Source organism: Bombus impatiens, unplaced genomic scaffold (assembly GCF_000188095.3).
Source record: "Bombus impatiens unplaced genomic scaffold, BIMP_2.2 scf_0235, whole genome shotgun sequence".
NCBI classification, from domain to species: domain Eukaryota; kingdom Metazoa; phylum Arthropoda; class Insecta; order Hymenoptera; family Apidae; genus Bombus; species Bombus impatiens.
In genome coordinates, this window is record NT_176654.1 from 1,236,937 (window position 1) to 1,254,601 (window position 17,665).

General features: G+C 33.5%; 4 protein-coding genes and 1 long non-coding RNA gene across 6 annotated transcripts in view; 2 read left to right on the plus strand and 3 right to left on the minus strand.

Annotated features, from left to right (window-relative positions):
• Nucleotides 1–1,488: 1,488 nt before the first annotated feature.
• On the minus strand, nt 1,489–7,904 carry LOC100743137 (putative ATP-dependent RNA helicase Pl10). Its single transcript, XM_003488476.4, has 8 exons — nt 7,460–7,904; nt 5,756–5,837; nt 4,853–5,397; nt 4,281–4,747; nt 3,900–4,204; nt 3,518–3,817; nt 3,154–3,417; nt 1,489–3,089 (listed from the first exon to the last, which is right to left on the minus strand). The coding sequence occupies exons 1-8, from the start codon at nt 7,502–7,504 to the stop codon at nt 2,995–2,997; spliced, it is 2,103 nt and encodes a 700-aa protein (XP_003488524.1). The 5' UTR covers nt 7,505–7,904; the 3' UTR covers nt 1,489–2,994.
• On the plus strand, nt 5,846–6,918 carry LOC117151494. The gene is made up of 2 exons (XR_004461483.1): nt 5,846–5,929; nt 6,607–6,918. It is a non-coding gene; the product is annotated as an uncharacterized LOC117151494 (long non-coding RNA).
• A 276-nt stretch (nt 7,905–8,180) lies between the features above and the next one.
• On the minus strand, nt 8,181–9,961 carry LOC100743342 (60S ribosomal protein L8). The gene is made up of 5 exons (XM_033320098.1): nt 9,894–9,961; nt 9,466–9,613; nt 9,055–9,196; nt 8,622–8,935; nt 8,181–8,412 (listed from the first exon to the last, which is right to left on the minus strand). Exons 2-5 carry the CDS (start codon nt 9,601–9,603, stop codon nt 8,233–8,235), a joined length of 774 nt encoding a protein of 257 aa, XP_033175989.1. The 5' UTR covers nt 9,604–9,613; nt 9,894–9,961; the 3' UTR covers nt 8,181–8,232.
• Nucleotides 9,962–11,434: 1,473 nt separating this feature from the next.
• Nucleotides 11,435–14,676, minus strand: LOC100743464 (proline-, glutamic acid- and leucine-rich protein 1). The gene is made up of 8 exons (XM_003488478.4): nt 14,467–14,676; nt 13,959–14,357; nt 13,534–13,880; nt 13,276–13,455; nt 12,940–13,204; nt 12,646–12,846; nt 12,278–12,570; nt 11,435–12,175 (listed from the first exon to the last, which is right to left on the minus strand). Exons 1-8 carry the CDS (start codon nt 14,578–14,580, stop codon nt 11,599–11,601), a joined length of 2,376 nt encoding a protein of 791 aa, XP_003488526.1. The 5' UTR covers nt 14,581–14,676; the 3' UTR covers nt 11,435–11,598.
• Nucleotides 14,677–16,548: 1,872 nt separating this feature from the next.
• LOC100743587 overlaps nt 16,549–17,665 on the plus strand; it is a 64,501-nt gene continuing 63,384 nt past the window's right edge. Inside the window, exon 1 of one of the 2 annotated variants that reach the window (XM_012384116.3) lies at nt 16,549–16,973. The gene's annotated coding sequence lies outside the window, so the exon portion shown is untranslated. The remainder of the gene's footprint in view (nt 16,974–17,665) is intronic. The other variant, XM_012384115.3, reaches the window with a different exon arrangement.

Here is a 17,665-nt window from a genome sequence, read left to right on the forward strand (position 1 = left end):
CTGTCAGAGACGATTGCGGGTTTTTATCGATTACGAATCTCGCGAAGAAAGGAGAGGAGAGGAAAAAAGATATATAAATATGCGAAAGGAAAAATTCGGGATAATAGTGTCCAAAAGTCACCTATTTTCTTTTTTTTTCTTTTTTTGCTCGTTTTCACCTATCGCAGTAAAATAACGCAACGCAATACAGCAAAGCCGTTATGCAAAGTTTGCGCATATAGTACCACCTACGAAATCATACGTAAATATTTTTATCGAAAGGAGATGAAATAGTAATAATAATAATAATAATAATAATAATAATAATAATAATAATAATAATAATAATAATAATAGTAATAATAATAGTAATAGTAATAATAATAATAGTAATAATAATAATAGCAATAATAATAGTAATAATAATAATAGTAATAATAATAATAATAATAATAATAATAATAATAATAAAAACAATACGAACAATAGCGATAGTGGTACTAGTGATAGTAATAATAGTAATATTACGGCATGATCTACTATCTCTTAAATAGACTAAGGTCTAACTGAACAATTGTGCCGTAAAATTGTACACTATATTAACAGAAAAGTGACCGATCACTTTTCGTTGTGAATTCTTCTTGTAATGTTCTTGGCAGGGCCTCCGAGTTGATAAACGGACTCGACGATAAATCAATCATATTAGAATTTGAAACCACGCGCATCAATGGTGGTCGGAAGCCAACAATATTATTCGTATAACACTATTTGAAAGTTCTAGTTGAAATAATTATTCCCCGTCAAAGAGGCATTCACACCTTGGTCCACTGTCACACGGCATACGATTCACGCACGCGATTGCACTATAAATCTATTAATATAACAGGTATAAGTATGACATGTCTAAAAATCCTGTCAGTTGTCACACAAATTGAATTTGTACTTTTTCTCACATAGATTAGGTAAGAATCCGACATGTTTGCACAAAAGATATCGACATTCTATAAAGCCCTACCAACATCATCAATCAGTAATGACGCGTTCCGCCGTTATTATCTATTATTAATGCGCGTTTATTTTAAGTAGAAACAATGCCCCAAAAACGTGTTTTTAGGACTGTAAGAGGCTAGCGTTCAGCCCTCCCCGATCGGACAACAGCCACGTTGTTCTTGATGTTCTATTCACTTTTAACGACTTAATATTTCCATTCTCTGCTCAAACAACTGAGCTCATGCTTTCCGGACATTCAATGCCGATTAATTCGTACATTTAATATTTGTATTTCGTTAAATTGTTCATTTATCAATTAGCATGGAAATTGAATGTCACAAGATCGTTCGGTATCACAGTCGTTTTTCAATTATTTTAATGTTTATGTATTTACGAATATTACTTAGTATGTATATATATATATATATATAGCGTACTGATAAATACAGTTATAAAATATGAGTGCGCCTTTATGCATCCTTATTTTCAAAGGGCCTGCTTTTTGTATATTTTTCTTCCTTTTTTACCCCCTTTTGTCTTGTAAGGTTGAGCCAACAAACAACGTAATGTATTTTTGCTCTTTGTTCTTATCTCTTTTGAAGTTCCCTTCTGTAACTGCAACCGTATATTTTTACCCGTTTTTTCTTTTTTGTGTTCTTTTTCTTTTTCTCTTTTTTTTTTTTGTGTGTGTGTGTGAGCTTTCTCGTTCTAGAGCACTCGCATTCAGTATTGCGATCTAAGATTTTGACCACCGTACCAATTTTACAGGACAACGTCTTTGTTACGTTTAGAAATTCTAATTAGAGTATGTTAAAATTCAGGTACAAATATACCTGACGTTTGCTGAAAATGTTCAGCCTACTCTAAATACAATGACCCAACTTTTAAATAAAATAACTCTTTGAATCAAAAGAGTTACAGAAGCAAGAAGTTTACAGCATCAGACTTTTAAACTTACTTATATATTAACAGGACGTGACAGAAATATAAACGAGATTTCTAAAAGTACCTTAAGACGTAGCCTGTGTGTCCTTTTCATAACATCAAAGCTCTCGACTACTGAACACTTAACGCGATTTAGTCGATTAAACCATGATATCGCCGGCGCAACGTCGTCTGTGTCTGGGGACGGCAAAACAACAAAGTACCATTCGTCGCTGGACTATAGTAAATTTAAAACAGGAATCGTGACGAAACCTATGGCGATGGCGATATGGCGTATCGTAGGCGCCTAGTCAAATATAGATGCGTTAAAAACGAAGTAAGAAGGAAAATGGCGCCACTGGTATTAAATTAAATTACACAAGGTACTGGCCATTCAGGCGAGAATAATAAAGCACTTGTGCATTTAAAGCTCTATGATTACACGAATCTAGACGCCACACGATTCTCGAAGATACGCCCACCACGTCCTTCAAAAATTTTAATAATGAAGCCACAATGAGCCCCATAGTCTCGACAGGAGTTCTAAAAAATTTCACTAAGTTTCTTCTCACCTACTACGCGTCGCATCGTTATACCGTAGCTAGGCATTAACGACTGTTCGATTTGATTCGTTAATCAATATACTATTTGTGTTGTTCAACACGCACGGCAACGAAACTTTGGATGGATCCTACATTTCTCTCCAATAGCTGACAAATCCTGATAACTCTTTCCCTTCGAAACGAATTCATCGTCTTTGGTATCGTATGATGAATTCCTTTCACAGTTCCTAATGCTGAAGATTGCATTCTGGATTTGTCAATCGTGTTTCGTCGCACGCGAATAAAAGTATTTATGGAATTGAATAAACACAATTATCTTTTTTCTTTTTAGTTTGAAAATTGTAGTGCACAGGCAGTCAGCGAATGTGATTTGTTTATACGTGATACTGTCTTTTCTTGTGTATACGTATACGCGCGCAAATACGTGCGTGTTGTACCCGATGTGTATGTCGTACGTGTCTTTCTTACATATATTTGAATTTACGTGTACAGATAGTAATAATGGTAAAAGTGAAAATAGAAATGGCGATAATGATTTTTACTTGTCCCACCAATCAGGATCATTACCGCTGACATTGTTAGCAGAACTATTATACGGGCTGTTATAGTTACCTCCGTAATTGCCATAACTTCCTATAAGAGAAAGAACGATTTATACGAAATTTTCATTAAATTACGATAATGAACATTTACGAACCTCCGTAACTGCCAGGCCTATTGGAGGAACCATTATTACGGGCAGATCCGGAACTTGGTGTTTGACGATAATCTCTAGCACCAAACCCACCGCTAAATCGGCCTTTGGTACTCCCAGCCCGACGAGATCCACCTCCAGAATATCTCGCTTCAGAGAACATATCGTCTAACCAAGGAGGGAGTTCCTGATTAGCTTCAATCAGAAGAGATACCAAATCGCGCACCAAGTTAATATTCTTGCTGTTGAAGAATGACGTTGCTAAACCTGTCGCACAAATTACATTTGTACTATCATTAAACATCGGACAACAAAGGGTAATAAATGCCTGTAATAATAAATATATCATAAAGTAAAAAAGACGAACCTAAATTTCCCATACGACCAGTACGGCCAATTCGATGAACGTATTCTTCAACATCTCCCGGTAAATCGAAGTTGATTACGTGCTTCACATGTGGAATATCAAGCCCACGGGCAGCAACGGCGGTAGCAACAAGTATCGGCGCTTTACCAGCTCGGAAGCGACGCAAGGCTTCTTCTCGTTCACGTTGTGTTCGATCACCGTGAATGCTAGTCACCGGATATCCCATATGATGTAAATATTCTTCCAACATATCTGCACCTTTCTTTGTTTCCACAAATACTAGAGTCAATGACTCAGCAGCTAAATTAAAAAGATAATTGTTAATGTTATACATGTAAAGTATACACGTATTACACAATGTTTCGCAATTTCGATTACGTACAAGAATCTGAGTAGTTGCCAGCTTGAAGAAGGTCAAGCAAATAAGAACGCTTATCATGTTCTTCCACCCATACAATTTTCTGAGTAATATTTTCAGATGTAGAACCAACACGGCCTACAGCTAAAAAGATATAGTTACTGAGGAAGTCTCTTGCTAACATTTGAATTTCTTTCGGAAACGTAGCTGAAAACATAAGTGTCTGCCTTTCCCCAGTAGGAGGCATTGTGTCCTCCTGGACTATACGTCTTATTTGTGGCTCGAAACCCATATCCAACATACGGTCTGCTTCGTCCAATACTAAATATCTGGAAAGAAATATTAAACATTATACACTGTAAATTAGACGTTCGAGATTAATAATAACACAAGTTTTATACATACCGACAATTATGCAACCCAATTTTACCTCGCCCTAACATATCTACAAGGCGACCAGGTGTTGCAACAAGAAGATGACAACCGCGATCTAATTCTCGCATTTGATCTACAATGTTCGAACCACCATAAACAACAGCAGGACGCATACGTGATCTATATGCGAATTTCCGCGCCTCGTCATATATTTGCGTAGCAAGCTCTCTTGTAGGTGCTAGTACCAGACCAAGAGGGAAATGTTTACGCTTTCCAGAAGTGTTGGCTGGAGGTGCACGTGGCCCGCTTTCATAAATCTGATTTAATATTGGCACTAAAAAGGCCGCTGTTTTACCAGACCCCGTTTGGGCACAGGCCATAACATCACGGCGCCCGATAATAATCGGTATCGCATATTTCTGTACTGGCGTGGGTTTATCATAACCAGCCAAAGTAATGCTATTCTTTATTATCTCCGTCAGCTTAACTTCGTCAAACTATAAGAAGAAGTAAGATCATAAGATGCGTAAAAGTTGATACGACTCATTTCTAGTTATAAACTATATGTGTGCAATTCAATTATATGCAATTTTAAAACTTACAGATGTGATATGTGGAGGTATGTTATCGCCAGTAGCCTCAACTGGGATATCCTCATATTTACTAAAGTTAATGCCAGTATTGCCACTACCAAACAGCTCCACCTCCAATCGCTCGTCTCTTGAAGTGGGAATTGTCCAGTCGATTTCAGAGTTTGTTCTACCTCCCTCTCTATCGTCCTTCCATCTACCACCCATTCTGTGATCGTTTCTGCTCTCTTGCCAGCGATCGTTTCTAGGTTGATCCTGCCATCGGTCATTTCCAGAATTAATTTGGCGATCTCGCTCTCGCTCTCGGTCAGAATTGGCATATCTATAATCTCTTCCATTTTCTTGATTGGCACTACGTCTGTTGCGCCCACCAAAATTCCCGAAATTTCCAAAGTCGACATCACGAGAGCGTGTATCTCTGTAGGCTGAACCACCTCTTCCCCTATCACGATCTCTATCCCTTTCCCTTTCACGATCGCGATCTCTTCCTCTATCTCTATCGGAATATGGTCTTGAGTTGGAAGAAAAATGGTGATCACCGCCAGAAGGCGCGTTGCCTGTGGACAAATTAATATTACAGTCCTTATCTTCTCTTTATTATTATTATCATTTTTTTTTTTTAATTATTAGACGAAATCGTTTAAATAATAAAACTTTTTATAAAATAGCACTATACAAAGAAGCTCTACTGACTCATATATCTTTTCAGTAGCAACATTTTTTAGATATTCGTCCAATATTTGATATTATATTTGGGTGTTTACAATACAAATTCTACATACATACATGTATGTAGATGTATAACATAGTAGAAAAATCAACAGAATCATTTCAAAATATGATACTATGTATATACGCACATGCAAATTAAAAATAAAGCATAGATATAACGTAATAAGAATTTAGAAGACTCACTTCCAGACTTATTTCGCAAATGCGGTGCTACGTAGCGACCCCCACTTGGTTGGCGGGAGCCCTGCAAGTCCAGACCAGCTAACTAAAATATAAAGTACAAATATTTTTAAATCTTCTTTATTCGTAATATACAACAGTAATGAGCAAACTCTGGATTTTTTGAAAATATAACACGTAAGTACTTCAATATGAAATTATTTAAATGAAATTGTCTAAATTATGTCATATATGTACAGCATGTACATCATTGTTTACAATTCCTTTAATCATGCCTATTTACTTTCTATTTCTTTATCACTATGAAAGGTTTGGTTATCATCTTGCACTTCACTGACAATTTACATCGCGGTTTTTAGTAGCCAAGAGATATGAGATATAAGATATCTGATATGAGAAATAAGTAAAATATCATATTGACAAATTAAGTAAAATACAAAAAGTAGCAAATAGATCGTGTTTAACATACATGAACATAAATAATTATAATGATATATATATAATAAGACAAACTAGTCTTTGATCTAATATACAAAGTTGATAAAAGATATTTCACTGAGGTCAACAAATATTATTCGTCACATGTTACAACAATAAAGACTATAATGACAACATATAAAAGAATCCCTATGTTCATAAAATAAATGTATAGTGAAAAGAAATTTTAAAATGATGTAGCACTTTTTAACGAAGTCAATTTATTTATGAAAATAATATATGGATGAAAGTAAATATGAGATGACTAATAAAATTTATTGTTTGATTGACACATCAACGACAGATTTAGGTTGTATATTACTTTCTATTCTTAATAACAACCGGAAACAATTATTAGATATTTTGTCAATTTCCAGATCTCAATCTATGTACGTATTTATACAAGGAATCAAAGACAAAATTAAACAGCGTCCGATTGATGAAAAAGAAAAAAAAAGAAAAAACAGACCTAACTATCGAAACAAAATAACCATGGGAAAGATGTATCTTAAATTTAAATACTAGGAAACAAACAGAACATATACCTATTTGATATTTATACGCTGTCATAAATATTACTATGTATGTATATATGATAATATGTAGAATTATTTTATAGGGTATATGCCCTAAATTTGTCACTAAAATGTATGTATCTTCTTGTTCTTATTAATAGAATATCAAACATATTGCTTGTCTTTATTAGATAATGAATTATTTACTGTTAAATAAGCAATTATTAATTTAAAACTCATATCACATCTATGACAAATTTAAGCAGTGTGGATGTTGTTCCCTATTCCTTAAGCAAATGGAGCTTTTACATCCGGTGTACCCTCAATTTTATACGGAATTATGTATTATATGTAATTCATCTAATCATAAGAACTTGAACATGATAGAAGAGCAATGTTAGAATGCGTCACGGCACGAGGTTTGCTGTTCCCGGAATTGGTTGCCGCCATTACAAAGCTGTACGTCACAAACCAACCCGACGATGATCCAAGTCTACAAACTTTTTAATGTAGGAAAGATGTAAGAATGATTGATCCGCAGAAATGTAGGTTATAAAATAATATTTACGGACAGTCACGCACGATTATATGAAGAAAATTTTTGGGACGGTATAAGACAACAAAAGATTCAGGTAGAAAGGATAAAGGAAGAAACGGTAGATTGGAACAAGGCTTGGCCTGTCAAAAATATAACAAAACCGCTAATTTTCTTTACCTGCTGCTCTAGACCTGATCCATTCTGGTTGGCTGCATTACTCATATTACTCCGCCTCGGTGCGTATTTTTCGTGGCTCTGCCGCAGAAGCTCTTTAGCTATTTCTCACCTAGGCAATCACTAAGCAAAAAATTTCAATTGTTCGTTCCTTTTTTCTTTCCTTCCGTTTCTTGATGAGCTAAAAACGAAACTTGTCGACTAAGTCAAGTATTTAGAATTACAGTTTCTGCCTGTCGATAATTCGGTACAAAGGAAATTCGAATACTGGCTACGATGAAAGGCCTCTGGCCACACTTGACGTCGACGCAACAAAAATGGCCGAGCGCCGAAATATCGCTAGCAAAATGGCTGACGACTAATATCCGCCGGATATCGACGCAACTAAAAGAGCATACTTTGCTGGACAATTTTCTGTTTGTTTACCATTCCTACTGTTCTAGCGTATTAAAGTTTGGAACAAAATTTACGGCTTATACATGATGTTAGAATGGAATCCACGAACACATTGTATTACTTTTCTAATTTATTATCGGTTGGTACCCGTGTTCGACATATTGACTACATCCAAATTTCCAATACCAAATTGTTACGCTAAATTCAGATTCCACTATTAAATATACTAGAAAAATAAAACTATAAGATTACTATTCAATACTTTTGTAAAATAAATCTTTCGATGACATGAATCGAACGGCAACGTGAATAATATTACGATAGAATGATTTTTTTAAACATTTTATTGTATAAGTCTCAGGGTTTAATCAATCTTTAATCTAATCGTCTTTCTTAGTGTCGGTCTTTCCACCACGAATTCTTCCTGTACGACGAGCAGCAATAAGACCGATCTTACGACCAGCGCTAGTTCCACGTTTAACTGTGGATGCTTTACCAATATGTTGATGGTTACCACCACCATGAGGATGCTCAACTGGGTTCATAGCAACACCACGAACCTGTAAATAAGAAAAGATATTACAGACCCAATACCGTGACGCCACACCATATTATAGATATCAAACTGCAGGCATGCTCAGTTCAAAGATTTTCCACAACAAATTGTTCAGGTTTCAAATGTCTAAAAACCATCATCGACAAACATTTTTCTAATAAAACGTAAAAATCTGCACATATTGTATTTAGTAATGTAAAAGATAAACTGTACCTTAGGCCAGCAATTTCTCTTCGCCTTGTATTTATGATACGCTCGACCAGCTTTAAGGATTGGTTTATCAATACGTCCACCACCAGCAACAATACCAACCATTGCTCTATTGTTGGATGGTATAACCTTTTTAGCGCCAGATGGTAATTTCACTCTGGTTTTCTTTGTATCGGGATTATGAGCTATGACTGTAGCATAATTTCCCGAAGCCCTCGCCAATCGACCTCTGTCGCCAGTTTTTTCCTCCAAATTACAAATAATGGTACCTTCAGGCATTTGACCAACAGGCATCACATTTCCAATTTGGAGATTCGCTGCAACATAAAATATTCTATATTATTGATTTATACCAATACTTTTTCCATATTTCTTCCATTTATAAATAATTCAATGCATTCTAAATAATATATCCTGGTTAAAGTTCTTCGTTTACCTTTTTTCCCGCAATACAAAAATTGTCCAGTATACATTCCTTCGGGAGCAATAAATAATTCTTTACGGGTTTTGAACTTGTATGGATCTCTGAAATGAACAACAGCTAATGGTGCACCACGACCAGGGTCATGAATGATATCCTGCAAATGCAATCATTTTTAACAGAAGATAGTAATAAATTTTTATAGTATAATTTTATAAAAACGCATAATAGTGTCAGAAAGAGCCTCTAGTAGCTATTCATCAGATGTCTATTCAGAAGTAGACAAACTAGAATTCATCATGAATGTGAATATAACTTCTAAAAAGTGAAAATACAGTAGGAATCTACAGTAAAAAGGAAAAGTGAAAAAAAAGAAACAAAACAAAGTTAACTGAAAATATTATAAAATAAAAAAATTGAACGAACCTTCACAACACCTTTGATGTAACCATGTCTCTCGGAGAAATCTAAGGAGCGAAGTTTTGGTGCTCCCTTTCTCCTTTTTGTATGGGATCTGAAAACAGATCCAGCTCCTTTACGCTGAGCACGAATCACTCGACCCATGGTTTAAATCCTATTCACAAAATTACATAAAACGTTAAATTATTTTGCTCTTACAATGCTAGAAACAGTGAAAAACGTGACACTATCTGTTATTCTCGTAACGTAACAACATAACCTCTAAACGATACAATCAACATTTAACTTAATTTCCTTCCTAAAAACTAAAATATTTACAGAAACGTCTACAAAATCAACAAATGTGTTCTAATAACAATTGTTTTATAGCAGATGCATTTTATTTTCATAAATTTAAGAGGATTTTAAATGTAACATAATCACGCGTCACATACCGACCGAACCAATATCGAACAGAGAAAGACACAACCGGAAATCACTTCAACGTGTAAAGTTTAAATTGGTTGCACTGAGCGTCCCGCTGAAATGTTTGATTTTAAAAATCGAAATGTATCTTTGGAGAAACGATACTTGGTATAGATTTTATTATAAAAATAATAATTTAATAATTGTTAATTTTATAGTATTAAGCATTTATATACTTCTGCTCTGTGTGTGCGTGTGTGTGTGTATATATATATATAGAAACTCTCACTTGTATTAGTTATCAATACCAAGAATACTTAGGGAAACGGATGTTCCGACTATCGTAACGCAAGCATGCAAAATGTGTAGACTCGTTTGCATAATATTCTCAAGTTTAGTTTTAATTTGTGTGTGTGCTTTAATTTTATTAAAATAATTTAAATGAAAAAAATAATTTTGTGCTCATTCACTGCTTTCCTTTGCTTTTCGCAGTTCATGTTTTAGGTAATATTGAAATATTTTCTTTATCAACAAAATTTTACGAAATATGATTTTTCATAAAACTTAAATTATTCCAACCAAATTATACCAATTTAATTTAAAAGCTGACACATATTAATGATATATATCACAACAATAAAACTTTATCACTATAAAATATATGTATGTGGACATCAACTTATCAACTCATACATCCTGTAATAAGGACTGCAGGACTTAACTCAATAAACATGATAGTGTTATCGCTAAAAGTTTATTTAAATTACACTCTTTTATTAAACGAAACATGCTCATTAAATAAGGAAGTAAAAAAGATCATTATTCCGTTTAGAGACTGATTCTTCTGCACGTGGAAGATGAAATTAATGCCACGAAACAGGAACCACCGTGTTTCCAACTTAATATTAATTAACGACAAGAGAATTACAAGATGCGAAGATTGTAATGTAAGATTTTTGAACATATTTACAGTTACGTTGCCGAATTCTAACGATGGATATCCGGCATTAACATTTTCGTACATGAGGGGCGGTTTCAGTAGAGGTTCTGCTTGTCAGTATGAGATAAAGAATATAATTGAAAGAAAAATAATACAAATTGTATCGATTCAATATAGATTGGGTTCATTTGATAATCAAACTACAAATAAATACCTACATTAATGTAATTATTATAATATTTATTTTCATTGTATAATAGTAAGACAGAAAAAGTACTTTTTCATACATTATGTTACAGATTTATGTTAGGATTTTTAAGTTCCTGGACGAAGGAATTACCGGGTAAAATAATGGCATATTCGACATTATGCTAGTGGTTAAATAAGTGGAAGATTATATAGAATATTTTGATGAACATCAAAGAAAGAATTATAGCATTTGGTCATGGTACAGGAGCTAGTGCTGCCTTCACGTTCGCATTATCGGAATTATCGAGAAGTAAATAATTGTATATACAATTATAAAATTCTCATAATGATGCTCTATGATTAAAAAATCTCTATAACGAATTTTAAAGAACGAAACAAAAATCAATGATTTGATAGAAAGTACAAAATATGAGAAATTAAAAATTATATTTGGAAAGAAATTTCAGCAGGCAAATATATGTATAATCCATAAGTACAATTCTATATAAAAGATTAAAATATTATAGCTATATGTACGTAATGCACGGGAAGCATAAAATAACAATATATTTAGCGCGAATTTAAAATGTTCAAAATGGATGTGATTAACTGTCATTCTTTGGTACATCCTGGAACAATTGCAGCATTTCTTCTTCCTCTTTTTCTTGTGCAAAATGCTCTTTATTTACTTCAGATATTCTAGAAATATTTTCCGAGCTACGCTTAATATCTCCTGTTGTATTCGTATTTTCAATACAAATACCGTCAGTTTGTTTAATAACGTTCAATGATGACATTGATCTCGGTATTTCTGTATCACTAAACACGACTGTCATTGAAGCAGTTTCATTTACTGATTCGTCAGAAATTTGTGCAGCTTGTTCACTTTCTATAATATCTTTATTCTGTATTGTAACTGTTATTTGTTCTTTTATCGTGTTATCTTGTTCTTTTACAATATCTTTGTTTGTTTGTGTAATATGCAGTTTATCTTCAGTAGTATTTTCTGTCCCAGGTTCAGCAATTTCATTATGATGTGAATTTGTAACTTTTAATTTTTTATTTGGCGATGGTTCTACACCTTCGTCTGCGATAGTTTCAACAAAAGGTGAAAGTACGTTTTCCATTGTGCTGTGTCCTTGTACAATTTGTTCATCGGTGACAAATTCCTTTTGTATTGTCCTGAAAAATATATATAATTTCGATTTAAAATCTAAATTATAGAAAACTATTCGCCATTGACATTAATATTCTTAGGCAAATATATGAACTCTTAAAACTTACTCTACTTGAGTTAGTTGAATAGTTGGAGCATGAGGATGCGTGATTTTTTCAAGTTCGGCCAATGCCACTTTGGCTTCTTGAATAATATCTAAATTATTATCATTCAAAGCCATTTCAAATATCTCTAGAGAGTATTGCGTAGGTAAAGGCGTTAAGGAATGTGGATTCATTTGCAGAGCTCTCAATACTCTAAATAGTAACAAACGACAGTGAGTATGTTCTTTATAAAATTTTTGTTCAGTTGTGCTCAAATAACAGTCATACAGCAAAGGTATTACAATATTTTGTACAGTCTAAGAAAAAAAAAAGAAACAATTATTACATCCAGCATCAAGCTTCATAACAAAATATGAAAGTGGAAAGCTTACCTTAAAAAATGTTTGTTTTAAAAGAGTTCCACTATTGAAAAATACATTTTGCAATACATCAAGAGCCACTTTACATACATCCGTATCCAGATAATGCTCTTTATTAGAAGCAATTCCATTACTCAAATGTATACCCTTCTCATATTGACTATCTCGGAGACGCTTCAATGCTCTTTTTGATAAATTTTGTGTTTTTTGAATCTGTGACACCAATTTATCCGTTAAACAAGTCAATTAAGTTTGTATTATATCGAAATGCAATTAAATTTTTGTTAAATGCTATTATAAACTCACAGTCAATAAAACACGATCTTTTTCTGGTACAATATCTTTTAATATAGAAGAAAGATATTCATCCGCAACTGTCTCTATACCAGATAATGAATTAGTATTCATTAACCAAGAGTTCAGACATTTATAAACAGATATCCTTACATTTCTAAATGGTTTGTTTCTATTAATCGTTATCTGGTTTTCTAAAGCATTCTCTGTCCATTGCAATGTTTGAAGAAGCAGTTCCAATATCGTCGATCCATACGATACTAACTGTTCTTTAAATCTACATGTTTTAAACTCATATAAATTTCATTTTAACAATAGTTTGCTATTTCAAAATTATAATATTCCTACCCATTTATTAGTGAATTCAAAACATTGAATAAAGCAATATGTAGTTTTGGTAAAATAAGATATAAAATCTGTTCTTTGACAGAATTTTGATTTTTTATGTTTGACGGTTGTATCGCTAATCCTCTACATAAAACCTTCAAGATCTCATGCGGTAATACTGAATTTTTGTCATCAACTCCGCTATAAAGTTTAGACTATTTAAACAATCTCCTTTTAATATATTACATACAAACTAACATTTGTAAATTATTCTCTTACCATAACATAAATGATAAATAAGAACACAAGTTCGAAAATCTTTGTTTCTGTGTAAAATAGAATTGAATGATATTCTCTTCAGATATATTAGGTAATTCTAATTTATCCCATATGTTCACATTTTCTAATTCTGTCAAGTTTGAAAATAATTCATCCATTATTACATGTAAGCTATTGCAAATAAGCGCTTGGTTATATATCCATCCAGTATAATTTGGTTTCGAAGGTGGAGGTTTAAACGAACGCTCTGTTGCTTTTGCCAGAAGGGCATAGCATTTTGCACTGGCGCAAACCAGATTTTCTTGCGTAGAATCAACTTGTAGTAGTATAATTTTTTTTATAGTCACCTGAGATATTAAAATATTTCACACTAAATAAATATGTCTATACATCACTTTTCTGCGATAGTAAAGAAGATCGGCTACCTGAGAACGTTCACAAACTTCTGGATATCGATGTAATAATACAGCAATTAAATAATATACCGGACCACATTTCTTTTCTGTACTCAAGTTACTAATTACATTGATAAGCTGCTTTACATTTTGCATAGATACTTGTTTTTGTATCTCAGGAATATCTTTTGATCTGATAATCAGTTGTCCAAGAACTTTACAAGAAATGGATAACTCTTGTGGCGTACTATGGATACTATCTAATACTTGGGTAGCTTTTGACATCCATAGTATGCAATATTTTAAAAGAATATCTTTCGAGCATTGTGGTAAGATCGTGTCCAAAATCAATAAACCTTTACATCGAGTTTGTGATTGATTTAAATAGGCATTTACAGTCGATACAATGACATTCTGTACTTTTTCAACCTAAAAATAGAAACGTACATTGTATATTATATGGTGTATTTGCGTTGAAATTACGATCGAAATGTATTATTTTTCAAGTGTAAGGTTATGTTCAAAAATATAATTTTACCTCTTCTACATCAAATGGTATATCTCCGTTAAAACATATTAAGTGTTGCAAGAATTCTTCATACTCTTTTGATTCGTGATCAAAAAAATTAATTAATTCCATTATTGTTGCCATTTTATTTCTATAACGATCCACGTGCTTTCGGCAAAATCACAAGTGTGGTTAACTATAAGGGAATCTAGCTATGAAGTATGTATAATATTTTCTATGTACAATACAAGAATCCCATGAGTACACAATAACTATATTTAACTGTAACTACATTTTGCATTTTTAATATAATTCAACGTCATTGAAAAGAAATCAAAAATTTAATTTTTAAGCATAAAGTAGTTATTATGTATATTTAAAAAATATTTGGTTCAAAAAAAAAAAAATACATATATGTACATAATAAATTATGAAAAAACATTATTATATTTTAATTATACTTTAAAATAAAAATTCATATATTATTATTTTATATATATATATATATACATGTATAATTTTTTGCTATATTCGTACAAGATGAAAATTAATTAAATCACAGAACTGAATCATCGATACTGATATTAAATATCGTTATTAAGATCGTTCACTTTATTACATCTTGATATCTTTTGTTTAAATCTTCATCTGTATCTTTGGAAATCTAGATAAATCGCGCGCTCAGAAGCAGTTAGAGCGGAGTAAATGACGAGATTCTTTTACGCAATGTGATTGGCCTCAATTGTAAAAGGAATTACATATTATGTAATTTTGCGGTGTACTCGGTGACGACGATTTAAATATTTCTTCTTCTCTCATGGGTGTATACGATCACGCGAACCACGTTTTACGCTACTTTTTACATTAATCTCTCCGCTGCAATAAGAGAAATAACTTTAACGTAAAATACAGTTTTAAATGTTTGTAACGTTTAAACGTATAAGATAATGATATAGATTGTTTTTTAATCGATTCAATTTGTTTGATAAACAATCATAAATATTAATTCTATAGCTATTTAATTTCAGGATTCTTGCATTAATTAACGGATAAAATTAAAAACCAGAAATAGAAGAGTAAGTGAGATATACATGTATGTATGTACGTGTATGCATGTACGGTATATGTATTAATAAGCGTTTGAAGCTAATTTTTTAATATACTTTTTATAATGTAGGACTATTAAAAATTTCCTTACTGTTGTATAGATGATCTAAAATGTAAAAATATTCTAAAAAATAATTGGCTGCAGTTAGAGCGAAATAAAAATGATAAGCGGATGAGCTATGGATGGAACATAGGCGAAAGATAGAACGTTAACGTAAGAATAAATTTATTTTCCGTGTCAGTTGTTGAAATTAAATTGTAATTTATTATAAATTGTATTATTATTCAATTGTATTTAGCATTTCCTTTGTCTCTTCTGTTTCGTTAGATTTCCAATGAACAGTCTGAAAATAGTATAAGATACGTCACAGTGTATTTGGAGTATACCTACGAGTATACCTACGAGTGTATTCGTTTCCTTAAGAGTAGATTTCTTTTTATCTCGTTTTTTCTCTTTAAATCTTCTCTTTAAATTTCTCTTTAAATAATATGATTCACACCGTTACGAGACTATAAAAAAAAGGATATTTATTAAAAACCGTAATAACGGAGAACAAATAGGAACGGAAAAAGGATAACTAATTTGCGTAAAAAAAAAAAAAAAAAAAAAAAAGAGAAAAAAGCAAAGTAGCCGTGTAAACAATGAGGAACATAAAGTGGAGAGGCATTGAGACGTGGTAGCTGCTGGGTATTAGTGTGGAAGGTAAAAATCGAGTCACAGGTATACACGGTAATAAATAGAAAAAAAGATCTGAAAGGAAACAAGGATATTTCAATTACATTCACGTGCGTATAGAGAGGTTGCTACATAGGAAGAAAACTGTGTTGAGCCCTAACGCCTACCGGCCATCCTCCTGCCTCATCAGGACAGCGTTGAGTACGAGGCTTTCCCCCTCCTGTTGGTTTTGTCTTTCCTCCCTCTCCTTCGTCGGCATCCTACGTCCTTCCTCTCGCCATTCGGACTCGCTCCTACCTCCTACCTAGCCCCTAGCACTCGTTCCTCGGATCAGTTCCCCTACCTACCGGTGTCCAGTTATGTTGTGGAGAACGTTGCTCGGGCAACAATTTGTTTGGACTTTTGTTTCGGGAGACGTCCCGTAGAATCGTTCGTTCGATAAAGACGTTGCGGACTGTATCACGTTATCGATCGTGCGTTCAGTGATCGTGAAAAAGTACACTCGGTCGATTTTGTTTGATTTTTTAATAATCGTCCAGTCCATTTACATTCCAGACCCACGCGTGCTTCTCGATATACATTTGCGCAGGATCTGGTGTGCTTGGTGAACAGATTTGGGAGAAAGGTGAAAATATTTTTCAAGAAGCAACGTCGACGGTAGTTTCGATAGGATCTCTAGCTGGAATTTTCTACGATCGAATCAGGAATGCGGCGCGAATCGTTAGCGGAAAATGGACATTAAAGAGGTACATACGTAAGTATAGCGAATAGCGAATCAGAACCTATGTATGCACACAGCCATATTGAAAAGGATCGGTTTCCGAAGGAGATTTCGTGACAGTTAGGAAAGAAAGTTTCGGAGCGCGATTCGTTTTCTGCCGTTAGTGGCTTCTTTGCTTCCTTTACGGTCCGTGAGAGAGCGGACCCACCTTCTGACAGGTGGAATGCGGCAACCTAACATAGCCGTGGGGCCCGACAATCGCGATCGCAGCGACGCGAAGCGACTTGTTCAGGTATGTGCCTTTGCTTTGCCCGCGACTCTTGTCTTTTGCCTTTTCTTCGTTTTGCTTTACTTTGCTACTTTCCTTCCCATTCCTTTCCTTTCCTTTCCTTTCCTTTCCTTTCCTTTATCGCGCTTCTTTCGGAAACGCGATTCGCTGGGAAATATTAATTTTGGTAGATATATCGGTTCGTTTAAAAATTATGTGGAAAATTTAAGGAATTTAAGTTTAAGGAAAATTTAAAGGTAATATATTTTCGTAGAATTATCATATTTTAGAATTGTATCACGTAAACAGAATATACACCGTTTCTTCGAGTGATTTTCTGTCATTTAGTCGATAGCCTTATGATCGTTAATTCGAAAAATTCGTTTGGAAGTTGCGAACCCGATGAGAATCTTTGGTCGTTAATGTGTAATAAAGAAAAGAAGTGCGTGAAGAAGTT